This window comes from Pygocentrus nattereri, chromosome 6 (assembly GCF_015220715.1).
Source record: "Pygocentrus nattereri isolate fPygNat1 chromosome 6, fPygNat1.pri, whole genome shotgun sequence".
Lineage (NCBI taxonomy): Eukaryota > Metazoa > Chordata > Actinopteri > Characiformes > Serrasalmidae > Pygocentrus > Pygocentrus nattereri.
This window is the reverse complement of record NC_051216.1, coordinates 32,570,540-32,586,015: the sequence shown is the minus strand read 5'-3', so window position 1 is coordinate 32,586,015 and position 15,476 is coordinate 32,570,540. Positions and strand designations below refer to the sequence as shown.

Genomic DNA, 15,476 nt, shown 5'->3' with positions numbered 1-15,476 from the left:
CGGTGCCTGTATGTTGGGGTTTTCTCCGGTGGACGAGAGGGTAGCTTCCCTACGCCTTCGGGTTGGGGAACGGGTCCTGACTGTTGTCTGTGCTTATGCACCGAACAGCAGTTCAGAGTACCCAGCCTTCTTAGAGTCCTTGGGAAGGGTGCTTGAAAGTGCTCCTCCTGGAGACTCTATTGTCCTACTGGGGGACTTCAACGCTCACGTGGGCAATGACAGTGAGACCTGGAGGGGTGTGATTGGGAGGAATGGCCTCTCTGATCTGAACCCGAGTGGTGTTCAGTTTTTGGACTTCTGTGCAAACCACAGTTTGTCCATCACGAACACCATGTTTGAACACAAGGATGTCCTTAAGTGCACATGGCACCAGGACACCCTAGGCCGCAGTTCAATGATTGACTTTGTAGTCGTGTCATCGGACTTGCGGCCATGTGTTTTGGACACTCGGGTAAAGAGAGGAGCTGAGCTGTCAACTGATCACCACCTGGTGGTGAGTTGGATCAGGTGGTGGGGGAAGATGCCGGTCAGACCAGGCAAGCCCAAACGCATAGTGAGGGTTTGCTGGGAACGTCTAGCAGAAGAACCTGTCAGATTGATCTTCAACTCACACCTCCGTCAGAACTTTGACCAGATATCGGGGGAGGTGGGGGACATTGACTCAGAATGGGCCATGTTCCGTTCCTCCATTGCTGAAGCGGCTGACTGTAGCTGTGGCCGTAAGGTAGTTGGTGCCTGTCGGGGCGGTAATCCTCGAACCCGGTGGTGGACACCCCAGGTGAGAGATGCCGTCAAGCTGAAGAAGGAGTCCTACCGGGCATGGTTGGCCTGTGGGACACCAGAGGCAGCTGGCAGGTATCGACAGGCCAAGCGATCTGCGGCTTCAGTTGTTGCCAAGGCAAAAACCCGTGTATGGGAGGAGTTTGGTGAGGCCTTGGAAACTGACTTTAAGTTGGCTCCGAAAAGATTCTGGCAAACCGTCAGGCGACTCAGAAGGGGAAAGCAGTGTGCCACTAGCACTGTATATAGTGGAGATGGTGTGCTGCTGACTTCGACTGAAGACGTCATTGGGCGGTGGAAGGAATACTTTGAGGACCTTCTCAATCCCACCGACACGTTCTCCAGTGAGGAGGCTGAGTCTGGGGACATGGGAATAGGCTTGTCCATTACTGAGGCCGAAGTCGCTAAGGTAGTTAAGAAGCTCCTTGGTGGCAAGGCTCCAGGGGTGGATGAGATCCGCCCTGAGTTCCTCAAGGCTCTGGATGTTGTGGGGCTGTCTTGGCTGACACGCCTTTTCAACATTGCGTGGACATCGGGGGCGGTGCCACTGGATTGGCAGACTTGGGTGGTGGTGCCTCTTTTTAAAAAAGGGGACCGGAGGGTGTGTTCCAACTACAGGGGAATCGCACTCCTCAGCCTCCCTGGCAAGGTCTATGCAGGGGTACTGGAGAAGAGAGTCCGGCTTATAGTCGAACCTCGGATCCAGGAGGAACAGTGCGGGTTCCGCCCTGGTCGTGGAACACTGGACCAACTCTTCACCCTCTCCAGGATTCTGGAGGGTTCATGGGAGTTTGCCCAACCAGTCCACATGTGCTTTGTGGATCTGGAGAAGGCATTCGACTGTGTTCCCCGGGGTATTCTGTGGGAGGTGCTTCGGGAGTACGGGGTACATGGCTCTTTGCTACGAGCCATTCAGGCCCTGTACAAACAAAGCTGGAGTTTGGTTCGCATAGCCGGCAGTAAGTCAGACTCGTTCCCAGTGAGAGTTGGACTCCGTCAGGGCTGCCCTTTGTCACCGATTCTATTCATAATTTTTATGGATAGAATTTCTAGGCGCAGTCAAGGGATGGAGGGTGTCCGGTTTGGTGACCTCAGGGTCACATCGCTGCTGTTTGCAGATGATGTGGTCCTATTGGGGACATCAGGCCGCGAACTTCAGCTTTCGCTGGATCGGTTTGCAGCCGAGTGTGAAGCGGCTGGGATGAGAATCAGTACCTCTAAATCCGAGACCATGGTTCTCAGGCAGAAAAGGGTGGAGAGCCCTCTCTGGGTCGGGGATAGGCTCTTGCCTCAAGTGGAGGAGTTCAAGTATCTCGGGGTCTTGTTCACGAGTGATGGTACAAGGGAGCGGGAGATTGACAGGCGGATTGGTGCTGGGTCAGCAGTGATGCGGGCTCTTTACCGGTCTGTTGTGGTAAAGAAAGAGCTGAGCCATAAGGCAAGGCTCTCGATTTACCGGTCGATCTACGTTCCCACCCTCACCTATGGTCATGAGCTTTGGGTAATGACCGAAAGAATAAGATCGCGAATACAAGCGGCCGAAATGAGTTTCCTCCGCAGGGTGTCTGGACTCTCCCTTAGAGATAGGGTGAGAAGTTCAGTCATCCGGGAAGGACTCGGAGTAGAGCCGCTGCTTCTTCACGTCGAGAGGAGCCAGCTGAGGTGGTTCGGGCATCTGGTTAGGATGCCTCCTGGACGCCTCCCTCGGGAGGTGTCACAGGCGAGTCCACCTGGGAGGAGACCCGGGGGAAGACCCAGGACACGCTGGCGCGACTATATCGCCCAGCTGGCCTGGGAGCGCCTCGGAATCCCCCTTGGAGAGCTGGTGGAAGTGGCTGGGGAAAGGGAGGTCTGGGCTTCATTGCTTAGGATGCTGCCCCCGCGACCCGAACCCCGGACAAGCGGAAGATAATGGATGGATGGATGGATGGATGGATAAAACATAGCAAAGTGTTTTGGTTCTGACAATTTTTTGTTTTATTACATTTTTGAAAAAAATTTGTTAATGCAAAGTTGGATGAAATAGCACTGCATTTTATTTCAGGGCAGAAAAGTGCTTCTGTACAGCTGTAGTTTTGCTCCTCATCTGTATTTTTCAACAACAGTCTTAGTAGCTCAGTGTTAGCAGGAATTACATCCAAGGCTAATGCATCTAAGGAGCTCTTGCATGGAGTTAAGTCTTCTCGGTGTCTTTTGATTGGCTAGTTGAGCTGTAGTTGAATGTCCTCTAATCCAGATATACACTGTGTGATTTTCCTGTTCTTTAGTGAGTCTGCATGTTTGAACATACAGTCATGTATAGATAAAACCTACGATTTATTTACTGAAACTGTACGAAAATGCATTTTGAAATCTGAACAACTTCAAATAAAGCTGTTTAATTCAATGTGACATGGTGCACAATAACACTGAGCACTGAAAAGAATATACCAAGGCAGAATGTGTAAAGTGATCAACGGCTTTGTGTCCAACTGTGTTTTTTTAGTATAATATCTTATTTATTATTTATATGGATAACTTTAAAAGTTACAATTTATGCATGATAACAAAATAAAATGTTTTAATTCCATGTCAGATATTTCTATATCTGTGAAACTCTTTGACACAAGTTGTGTTTCAGTCAAAACTGCAGATTATAAAATTTCAATCAGTACCACATTTGTGTTCTTCAGTAGAAGCGATATTTTTTCCAAAGAAATTTAGTCCCAGTTTCCACATTTTGTAAGTGTTTATGTGTCGGCATTAGCAGATATGTACCCGACAAACACTGGATATCGGCAGCATCCCGAGGTTCCTATATCGGTGCATCCCTGCCTTATGTTTTTGCTGTGCTTTGTCATTTTTTGAAATCAGTAGAAATGAACAGAAAAAAGTTCAAGAAGTAAAAACTTGTTCCTGTCAATACTGCCTCTGAATTGAATGTGATGTAATCCATTATTGAACTAACTCAATATGTAACTAATTATTATAATTATGCAACTACATTTGAATAGTATAGCAAAGTAAACGTTATTACTCTGGAGTTTGCTCACTCACAGTACAGTACTAGGTACAGTATTAATATCACTGTACAATTTCCAGTGTGTCTTGAACACCAGGGTGTTCCGTAATGCTTCTCCTTGCAGGAAACACTGGCAATTGTGCTGTGCTTTTCCTGTTTCCTAAATAGGCCGTGCTTTTTTTCTTTGGACATCACAATCGTCAGCAGTTGGCCTCAATGTAAGCTCTCTCCTGCTCTTGTGTGCTACACAAAACACCCCCACAGCACTCCTTATCAAAAGCAAACACCCTGCCCCCGTGCCCTTACCAAACTAAGTCCTCTCACTCCCCTCACCCTACCAACAAAGCAGAGGACTGTTAATGCCCAGCATTGTGTGCAGGTTATGAATTACATGTTTGAGCTGAGTTTGAGCTGAGAGAAGGTTCATGATGCTTGTATTTTACATACTGTCTTACTATATCTTACAATTCAGAACCAGTACTTAACATTTACCATTTTGCTTTTGCCATTCAGAAGCAGACTTGCGGATTGGAGAGCTGCAGTGGGGGGATAGCGGTGTGTATTTCTGTAAGGTCATCATAGCTGATGATCTGGAGGGCAAGAATGAAGGCCAGGTGGAGCTGCTGGTGCTGGGTGAGTCATTTCCTCCACATCACAGACTGAACTCTATCCGGGTTAAGTTGTCTGCTATTTGCAGCTTTTAAAAGAGTGAGATAGTTAAATTCCAGTTTTACAGAATATGAGCTTCATAAATTGATGGCAAACATATACTAACCATCATTTATCATTGTATTACTTTACAACATGTGTTTCTAAATCAACTTTGCAAAAAAGACGTAGAAGACCTAGGCCTGTTTCTTTTGCCAATTTTGTCATAAGCACACATGCCAAAAACAAAAGGGTGAATTTGTTTGCTTAAACATGGGCCTCTAAAGTGTTTTGCTTGTAATTTTTGCAACAGTGACAGAAGATAAAAACCATACAGTGCAAAAAGTGCTGGACTGTTTTTTTTTTTTGTTTTTTTTTTTGTTTTTGTGTTTAAATGCTGGGTTTACCTTGTTGGGTCAGTTTCACAGTGCTAGGTGGTGTTTTAGGGAGCCTTTTTGTTATTTGTTGGTTAGTGATTGTGCTACAATAACAATAACAAGCCAGCCAAAGGGTTAATTTTGAAAATCATTACAGCACCAGTTCATGTTTGAAAAGGCTGAAAATAACTTCCAGAAAATATACACTCAAAAAAATGCTGGGTTAAAAGCAATGCAATTTGGTTCATTGTGTGACAAACCAACCCAGTGTCAAACTGATTCAACATCATTGAATTATATGAATCTAACAAGTCATTAGAGTTACCCTAAAATGTGGTTACTTTCACCCAGCACTGGGTAAATTTTAACTCATTTGCTGAGTCTGATATCTTTTGTTTGTTTCTTGTTTGCTGGTTACATTTTTATTTTTACATGAAATATCAATATAAGAAATTTATTCTTAAAACCCACTTTTGCAGTTTTCACAAAAATTCTGACATTCACCAATGGTTTCGTATTTGGGATTTGTTCTTAGGTTAGAATCTTCACACACTCAACAGCACAAAAGTGAGAAGAATTCTCTGGTTTATGTCATGAATCTGACATAGACTTTTTCTTATGATTTTTCTCATGAACAGATTTAAGAAAAATTTGGGAAGATATAAGTGAATGAGGCTCAAAGTCTTTTACTTCAAATGAATGCAAAATCAATAAAGTATTGCTCAATATGGACAAGCTGTTAAAGTAAAATCAAATCTTTATTAATATTAAAACATCTTCTTGGTTTGCTGCAGATATTTTGCATGTTTTTTCAATGAGTGAGAAGAAAAGATGACAAAACTTTGTAAAAACACTTGTAAAAAACTTTTGTAAGAAACACAACAAACACATGACAAACATTTTGTACTTACAAACAACACCTTATACACCTTATACAAAGTAATGTACCAACGGAAGAGTGAGTTAGCTAGCTAGGTTAGCTGTGTATGTTAGCTGGTATGCTAATGTTAGCCATATACAATAAAACTATAACGCATATTCACATATTGTTCACGTGTGTAAAAACGTGTGATCATATGTAAATGTGGTTTTGCCTACTTCACATGAGAAAATGTGAATGGAAACAAACAGTTGAGTGATTCAATATTAGCTAAGTTAATCATATGATTCTTACTTCACACCCAGAAAAATGCAGCTTATAACATACAGCTTTCTTGAAATAAAAGAAGCAGTAGAAAATTAGTGAAAAGTGCATATTTTACAGAAGTTCACTTAGTGATTTCTTTCAGCTGCGTCAGCTGCTGATTGATGAGAGGCTGTTTAACCAACTTTGTTCTAATTGGCACAATAAATGAACTTTTTGGCTGTTTTGTTATTGTGGCACAGTCAATAAGCTAACAACTAGACTCCCCAAAAACTACCTAAAAATGATCAATTACAAGCTTTTTACAGATGTTTTTAATGTTTATACTGTTCAGTGAAACCAAAAGTGTTTTATTTGAAGTCTGTATTATAAGCTGTGTCTTTATGGTTGTGAAGTGAGACCGTCAGGATTAGCTACTGTTAATTCGCTGTATTGTTGGTTTCTACTGTCTTACTGGACAGTCACTGGGAGGTGTAGCAAATGATATTTGTTAACATTTATAGCTGAAAACTGTAATTTTTGAGTAAACATCAACATTATCTTTGTAATCATTTTATTACATGTGGCTAACTTTAGCCTACCAGCTACTTTACATAGCTAACCTATCTAATGTTGGATTAGCCAAATAATTTGGTTTGACCATACTTTATATCATAACTCTTCTCTCAGTGTGTGGTACATTACTATGGATAAGGTGTTATTTTTGAGTGTAAAATTGTCATGTGTTTTGTTGTGCATTTGTTGTGTTTTTTTACCTAAATTTTGTTATCTTTTCTTTTTACACGTTGAAACGAACACGCAAGAGTATCTGCAGCAAACTGAAAAGAAGCTTAAAAATTAGCTAAAGTTTTATTTTACCATTACAGCTTATTGTTGAGCACTGCTTTAATGATTTTATATCCCATTTTCCAAAAAAAGTTGCAACGCTGTGCAAAATGCAAATGAAAGCTGTATGGAATGATGTGCAAATCATTCAAACCCTGTATTAAATTGAAAAAAGCACAAAGACAACATATCAGTTGAAAATAAGAAATTGTATTTGTTTATTTTTTTAAATAAACCCATTTTGAATTTGATGCCAGCAGCACATATCCCAAAACTTAGGATGAGGTGAAAAAAACAAAACTGGTAAAATTGTGTAATGCTAAAAAAACACCTGGTAGAATATCTCCCAACTAATTAGGTTAATTGGCAACAGGTCAGTAACATGATTGGGTATATTCAGAAGTAAAGATGGGGAGGGATTCACCATACTGTGAAAGACTGCACGGGCAAATAGTGCAACAGTTGAAGAATAAGGTTTCTAAACGTAAAAAAGTAAAGAACTTGGGGATTATAATCTATGATGCATTGTATCATTTAAAGATTCTATGAATCTGGAGAAATCACTGTTTGCATGGGACAAAGCCGACTTACCAGTATTGGCTAGCCATGATATTTGGGCTGTTAGTCAGCACTGCATTGTCTGTGAACACAGTTCACTGCATCCACAAATACAAGTTAAAACTCTACCATGCAAAGAAGAAACCCCGTATAAACAGAAACACTGGCGCCTTCTTTGGGCCCAAGCTCATTTAAGATGGACTGAAGTGAAGCGTAAAAGTGTCTTGTGGTTCGACTAATCAAATTTTTAAGTTCTTTTTGGAAATCATGGAAATTTGGAGCTAAGAAGGAGGGTGACCATCCGGCTTGTTATCAGTGCATAGTTCAAAAGCCAGCAGGCGTACATTAATGCAAATGGCATGGGTGACTTGCACACCTGTGAAGGCACCATTAATGCTGAATGATACTTACAGATTTTAGAGCAACAAATGCTGCCATCCAGATGACATCTTTTTCAGGAAAGGCCTTGATTATTTCAGTAAGACAATGCCAAAGCACGTTCTGCATGTGACATACAATCAGAAAGCAGATGCTTGCAGTTAAGAAGCAGAACAGAAGCTTTACTGGAATGATCACAGAGAGTAGTCAGAAAACAAGCAGGGGTCAAGTCCAGGGTAAGCAGCAGAATAATAAAAGCAATCATAACAGGCGAGGGCAAGGCAAGACAGAGTCTTTGAAACAAGTGAAAAGTCATCAGCCTAATACTCCAATAATCCAAACAACAGTACCAACAGGGGAACTCCAAAAAACAGGGTCAAACAGATCAGGCAAAAGGTCATAAACAGAGAATCAGTAATGGAAAAATAACGCTTGATAAGGCAGATCAGACTGGCAATACTTCGCATCTAACTAATGCTAAAGCCCTGGCTTAAATACTAACTAAGTTAGTCAGGTGATCGTAAAGACAGCTGTGTATAGTTAGTACTCTGGTGATCGGGATCTTGGATAGGAGGGTGAGGAGCGATCCGGAGTCATGTGACTGTGCTGGGCATTCTGGGAATTGGAGTTTGAGTCTGAGAACAATAGCAAAGGGAAGAGCCTCTCCTCACGTGACCGTGACGGATTCTGAGTGATGCAGTTCTCATCAGCAGGCGTGACACTGCACGTATCACATTTGATATGTTGTCTTTGTACTATTTTGAATTAAGGTTTAAATCACTTGCATATTGCTGCATTCTGTTTTTATTTGCATTTTGTATAGCGTCCCAACTTTTTTTGAAACGGGGTTGTACATGGATTTTGATTAGTGGAAATGACAAAAATTGTAATATTGTGTAATATTGTATGTAAGAATGAAAATGAAATCAGGAAACAGAAAATATCAAACAGTAACCCAACAAAATAGTTCAAATTAACCCAGTGCTGGGTTTTTAGAGTAACTCCAATGACTTGTGTTTATTTATTAACCCACTGATGTTGGGTCAGATTAATCCAGCATGCGCTACGTTATGTAGCGACCCGACATTGGAATTGGTTCACATTGGGCTGGTTTTAACAGGCATTTTTAGAGTGTACTGTCTAAGAGTCGCTTCTTTGTTTTTGGCAAGCAGAATGAACAGCACTTGTAAGAAGTACCACTTTTAGAAATGCAGAAATGTTGCCAGTCATTAATGCTGTGATTTCATATCCCTGGATTTGTTTTCTCTATTTATTTCTGGCCATCTTATTTGTACAATGGGGCATCATGAGAGGGCATAACTCGTGAGTGTAAAGAGTTGTGTTATGTTGTTTGTTTGTTGTGTCTGGAAGCACTGTCAGTGCAAGCCCCTCATTTACAGCAGGGTCTGCATTCCTAGGTGCTCTTACAAGAACTGCCATGGTGACGGCTGAATGCTGCATGCCTCTCAACAGGGATCTGATCCTTAATAAGAGACGCTTTTGTTCATCCGTCTCCTCTAAGGTCAGGCAGAAATAAAGCACAGGTCCAGGGCAGAACTGCTGCAGGAAAACGCTGATTGCTTGGCACTGTGTGCCTGCAGAAGTTATGTCTCTGTCTGCTAAAATAAAGAAGGACTGATACCCCCTGCTAGACAAAATATAAATAACTGCTACTTATTGCCATGAGCAGTGTAGGCCAGTATAAGCTGTTGCCTTGGGAACAAAGGACATTTTGTCAGAGGCAGAGGGATGTCAGGGCCTCTTAGTTTATTGCCATTTGGAGAATGAAATGAGATTAGATGAGATGAGATGAGAGACAACTAAAGAGATAGAAAGTCAGAGCTAATTTAGCAAGGGCATCAGAGTGTTGTGAATGCAAGGAGTCTATCATGGCCTCTGATTAAGCAGACTTCAATAGAGAAAACATTAAATATGTTTACATACACAGTGATTAGTAGTAACTAAGTTTGCTGTGTAACTAAGAACAGTATGGTTCCATTGTTGTGGTCCTACTAAGTCGTAATGCGTAATGTGTAAAGCATGCCTAAAGTGTAATGCGATTAAATGTGGTTCAGGTTCATATTGATCAGACTATTCCAGATAGACTTTCCGATGAAAAGTACTGTGCAAACGTCAGTTCACATATTTATTTAATATCTAGTCAAACTGACAATTATGTGTAAGTTATTTATTTTTCAGGACATATTTATGAGGAAATTCAATATAAAACAATCCACAATTCCAAAATTGTAGTATAAAAAATCTAAAAAAACAATACAGGACAAATGGGACTAACAACTCTGCAAAATCTTGTAGACCACCAAACTGTCACCATTTAAAAAAACAGTACTTGAGAAGCTTGAGAAAGAGGAGAAAATCAAGCTCTGCCCTTGGTTCAGATCTGAAAAAGCCACAAGTGTTTCTCTCCATCCTTCCACTGTGAGAAGACAGCTTGACACTATGAGTCTGAAAGGATATGTAGCTGTTAAGAAGTCATTACTGAAAAAAGGAAGTAGATAAAAAAGCAGTATCCAACAAAGAAGCTGTTGCTGTTCTCAGATCAATGGACTGGCATTCCCATAAACATCACCAAATGTGTTATTGAGATCATGAGAAGCAGAAAATACAAGCAGCTTCTAAGACTGAACTTTGGAGGTGTGGAAAAACATCCCTGCAGATTTCTAAATCCCAGCAAATTAAATACATGGATTTAATTGAGGCTGTGTGCATTTTTCTTTTAAATATGGTGTCTGCTTTTTTAATGACACTGAAAAATGAATACCTTGTAATTGAAGGGTGGTCTTTGACTTTTGCACAGTACTGCATGCATTATGACAGCTTTATGACATCAAAACAAAGATAAATGACCAAAGGAAAAAGATCCAGCTGCAGCCGTTGCGTGTAGGCCTGGTGCAGTGAAGCACTGGGTAATGTGGAATACTAGTCTTGGGTCCGGGTTAACCCACGTGTCCTAATGCTTGCTGAAGTTAGTTGTATAGCTAAAGGGAAAAAGGTAAAAAGTAAAAAGGAGCCTGGAAGAGACTTTTCTGGGCCTTGTGAGAGAAGGCTGGAGTTAGACCATATTGGACAAAACCTCTTGATGAGGTTGTTTCATGTAGTTAAGTCAGACTATTGTTGTATGTATAAACATGTCTATAAATAGTCTTTTATACAACTTATAAACTTTTTGTTTCTCTCTGTTTTGTTGACTAATAATTCAAGTTGTTTGCATGCATGCAAAAGTGGCAATTGTGAGGACTGATGTAAATTAAACTCCTTTGCCATTTTGAGATTTGACTTGAGACCTGACTCTCCCTCTTGCTTATCTGTCTTGCTGTTCATTCTTCTTACTTTACTGTAAGAACATTTTTTAGCTCTGCCTCTTTCTCTACACCCTCTCTTGCTCCACCTTGAGCCTGCGTCTCTCTCTGCCTGGCTCTCAGGTTACTGTGCTGTTTTTATGAGAGTGCCAGAACAGGAGAAAGACAGGAGTCTGCAACCTCCATCAGAGAGTATAGGGTGCTATTTCCCCTCTTGCACTCTGCTAACTCAGCATGACTAGTCTAGCAGACTGAAATCTGCACCCCAGTGAGGGGCCACATGTGATGACACAAGGCACTGCTGCATAAAACAACATGATATTTTGATAGCATGTAATACATATATATATATATATATATATATATATATATATATATATATATGTGTGTGTGTGTGTGTGTGTGTGTGTGTGTGTGTGTGTGTAAATTATATACCTAAATAAAAAAACTCCAGGATTTTAAGGGACAGCTTGTTAAAAAAATTGAATTCATACAGTTTTACTAGTCAATACATCTCACGTTTTGCACTGGAGCTATATGACTAGTGTGGCTAACAGGTAATGTTACTTTTACAGGGCTGACATTAGCCACTTTGGCTATTTTGTTATCCCACTATGGGCAGGAGCAGAACATGTATTGGAACTTGGGAGACTTTGTTTTGTTTGTGCATCACTGTCCTGCTGCTGTGAAGCCTTTCATGTTGTGCATGGCTGGGTTTTTATAATGGATGTTGTCGACAAGGTGTTGCAGTCCTATGTTTAGTGCATTTTATAGATAATAGTATGTCTTGCAAACTCAGAAACTACTTAGTCTATTTGAGATTACTGATCTCAGTACAGTTTAAGGCAAGTGTGTGATGCTTTTGGGCAGTTTTGACAATGTTAATAATTTGTCTTCTGCTTCTAAGCTACGCTGGTCCTTTAGCTCCTGTGCAGAACTAGACACAATCTTTGCATACCAAACATATATTGTCAGCAGTAAGGGTGAAAACATGTAAATTTGAGTTCCCACTAAATTGTATGTCACTTCATTTAACAATTGGTTTTGATCACTTTCCTACCAAAGTGAGTATTTTGGTAGAAGCAAGTACTTAATACAGTTTACCTTGTGTACTATCCTCATTGGTAAGTTTGATTGAGCATTGGGGTCAGTCTAAACTGTGGGAATTCACTTTAATTGTGGCTCTGTGCCAAGCATTTACAAAGTGCGCTCAGCATAAATTGGACTGTATGTGTAAATCTACCCGACTGTTCTCAGGTGGGGGGTTTGAAGATGGACCGTGGCTAGGTGGTGATTGGACAGTGCTTCGAAACACCCCCTACCTCCAAACAAAGCCAATGCTGTTACCGTGGTGATGGCACACCCCTGACCCCCTTTCTTGGATGGCTGATGAGTCCTAATGGTTTATTAGTTTCCCATAATCCTTTATTGTCTGCCTGTGACTGTGCTGATTATGTCTCTGCTGTTCTGTTCTCATCTTCCTTCTTTATAAAGTCTGGGGAAAGAATTTGTTTATTAAGCTAAACATTAAGTGCTAAATTAGTGTATAGCTGGCAGTGAACACTTGTTGGGGGATAAGCATAATGCCTCAAGCTCTTAGTCACCTTTTAAATTATAAACCCATTACAAAAAAAATTGGGACAGCATGTAAAATGCTAACGAAAATAGCAATAATTAGTATCATAATATTTTATGCTTTATGTTGTGGTCTTCATAGTTTTGATGACTACAACATTACAAAAAAGTTTTAACAGCACTTAATAATCTTTTGGGGACTGAACACAAAAACAATAACTAATCTAGTTTTAAAATCAGATTTTTTGCCATTCTTCTGTCTTCAGCTGTGCTGCACAGGCCCTTTGTTGTCGTGTTTTACAAATGTTTTCAGTGGGAGACAGATCTGGACCGCAGCAAGGCCAATCCAACACCTGCATTCTCTAATAACATAACCATGCTATTTTATCATGTACACAGTGTGGCATGGCATTGTCATGTTGAAATAAGCATGAGTGTCCCTGAGCACGACACTGTTTTGAAGGCAGTTTATGTTGATCAAAATGTGTTCAGCATCAATGGTGCCTTCACAGATGTGCAGGTTACCTGTTAATACCCCCAATATCATGACAGAGCCTGACTTTTGAATTTTACGCTGGTAATAGTCTGGATGATCCTTTTTTCTTTTGCCTGGAGAACATGTTGTCTATTTTTTATAAACATTTGAAAGGTTGACTCATCACACTTTGTTTCAGTACACATTTCCACCACGCATCAGACCTTTTTGGATGAGCTTGAGCCCAGAGAAGCAGCAGCGTTTCTGGATGCTGATAACAAAAGACTCCTGCTGTGCATAGTACAGTCTTAACTTGCAGATGCATAGATGGACAATGTTTATTGACAGCGGTTTATCAAAGTATTTCTGAGCCCATCTGGTGGTATCCATCACAGAAGTCTGCTGGTTTTGTCATCTAAGAGTTTGAAGATCACGGGAATTTAGTTGTGGTTTTTGGTTATGCACAGAGATGTCGCTGAATTTCCAGAATCTGTTGATAATAATATGCACCACATAGGGTGTTATCCTTGCAGTCCAAGCCTGAGGAACATTATTTTTAAACTGTTGGATATTTTGCTGATGCATTTTGGCCAAGTGGTGAGCCTCGACATCACCTTGCTCATAAAGGACCGGGACTTTTTCAAAACGTAGTGCAGGCATCAGTTTCAGAATGAGCATATGTTTATAAAGAATATAAGTATAGGCTAAACTGATTTATAAATCACTGCTTTCTATTTTTCTCTGTATTTCACTTACCTCCCTCTAAGTTTTTGGGAATTAGGTTAGTAGAATATCATTTCAAGTCTCGACAAGGCCTACTAAATGAACAGATGTAAATAAACATATAAAGCTTTTCATAGTGGGTTTATTGCGTAATTGTTACGATCGTTTATGAAGTTTAGGTTGTAGATCATTAACACTTTTGTCATGTTTTATGATGGATGATGGATGTATTAATGTGTGAGAATAGAGTGTATGCCTGCATGTGTAAGAGGCATGTCTTGTGGTTTTGTTTTTCAGTCATATACAGTGGCCGTGTGCTGTTTGAACTGTAAGGAAACAATAATACAGCACTGTGCTATAATTAGTCACCTTCCCAGGGCTGAAGCCTTCAAATATATACTACCTGGCCAACCTGACATGTAGCAGACATAAAATACGTATTTTTTTTCAAAGAAATGAAATATTAATGTACCCTGTATACACAGTAAAATCTCTGCTGCTGAGTTGACACTTAGCAAATTTGAATTAACGCCTGTAGTATGTATTTTAGTCCAAGTGGACACAAATAAGCACTTAGAGTTCACTCAGCTCTGTGGATTTTTCTGTATGACTTTTTTAATTGCGTTCATAAATCATATTGTCATATTGTGGCTGTCTTAAACTGTGCCACTTAGCAATAAATACCATAAACATGAATAGCCATAAACTGAATCTCAACTGTTTATAACTCCTTAATCTACAGTATAATACATAACTGTAACTCACTCAACATGGGCTTGAAGCACCAATTATATCGTTGCTCTCTTTGTTGACTCTTTGTAGCTTGTCAGCACTTACGTTTCTGTTGAATGTTTCCGGTGTAAACCCTACACAGGAAACACCATAAATCCTAAAACCAGGCCATCAAAGATTTAAACCAGCAAATCACCAGTGATCTCAGCTTTAGCTCCTTTCCTGCATGCTTGTTGGTGGTGATTAGAATTTTGTGAGCTCCAGAAACTACTCTCTCCAATCATTGTGCATTTTCCCCTGGCTCTGACTGACTTTTCAGCTGCTGCTCACCTGTCCTCTTCTACTCTCTACTCTCTACTCTCTGCAGGTAAGACAGGTGTGCTGGACGATGTCCTGCCTGAGTTTGAGCTGGAGATTATGCCAGGTATGGCTGCCGTGGTGCCCTCTGTTGCATTTCTGCTGAGCTGCACCACACTTTCAATTGTGCTTCATGCTGGGTCTGCTCAATTTATATCAAGTGTTATTGCAGCATGTTCAGCATTACCTGCTTCCTTCTTATTCTCACTCTTCAAACTGAAAATGAATTGCATGCTCAATAATATCATAATCAATGGCTGTCACACTGATTCTGTAGATAAAGAGAATATTGTCACTGTCTGAACACAAACTGTATTGCATTTTCATTTTGTATCTCCATTTTTTTTTGTTGTTTGTTTTGTTTTTTTACAGAATTTGAAAATGCCAACTCCCTGTTACAGTGTTTTAAAATTACACAATGATAGCAAAATAAAAAGCGAATTGCAAATGTAGGAAACACTTTCGTCAAAATGACAGCATTTTACAATTGCTCTGACAAATAATAAAAGACACTGCACACTTATAGACTCTCTGCAAACTCAGAAAACACTTTCATCAAAATGGCTACAAAGCTTAAAATATG

At 40.4% G+C, this 15,476-nt stretch overlaps 1 protein-coding gene across 6 annotated transcripts in view; it reads left to right on the top strand.

The window, feature by feature from the left end:
- Positions 1–15,476, top strand: part of ildr2 (immunoglobulin-like domain containing receptor 2) — a 33,318-nt gene that overhangs the window by 6,803 nt on the left and 11,039 nt on the right. For 5 of the 6 annotated variants that reach the window (XM_017695213.2, XM_017695208.2, XM_017695207.2 and 2 more), the window contains 2 exons: positions 4,295–4,414; positions 14,904–14,960. In XM_017695213.2, the coding sequence (XP_017550702.1) occupies positions 4,295–4,414; positions 14,904–14,960 (177 nt within the window). The remainder of the gene's footprint in view (positions 1–4,294; positions 4,415–14,903; positions 14,961–15,476) is intronic. The other variant, XM_017695209.2, reaches the window with a different exon arrangement.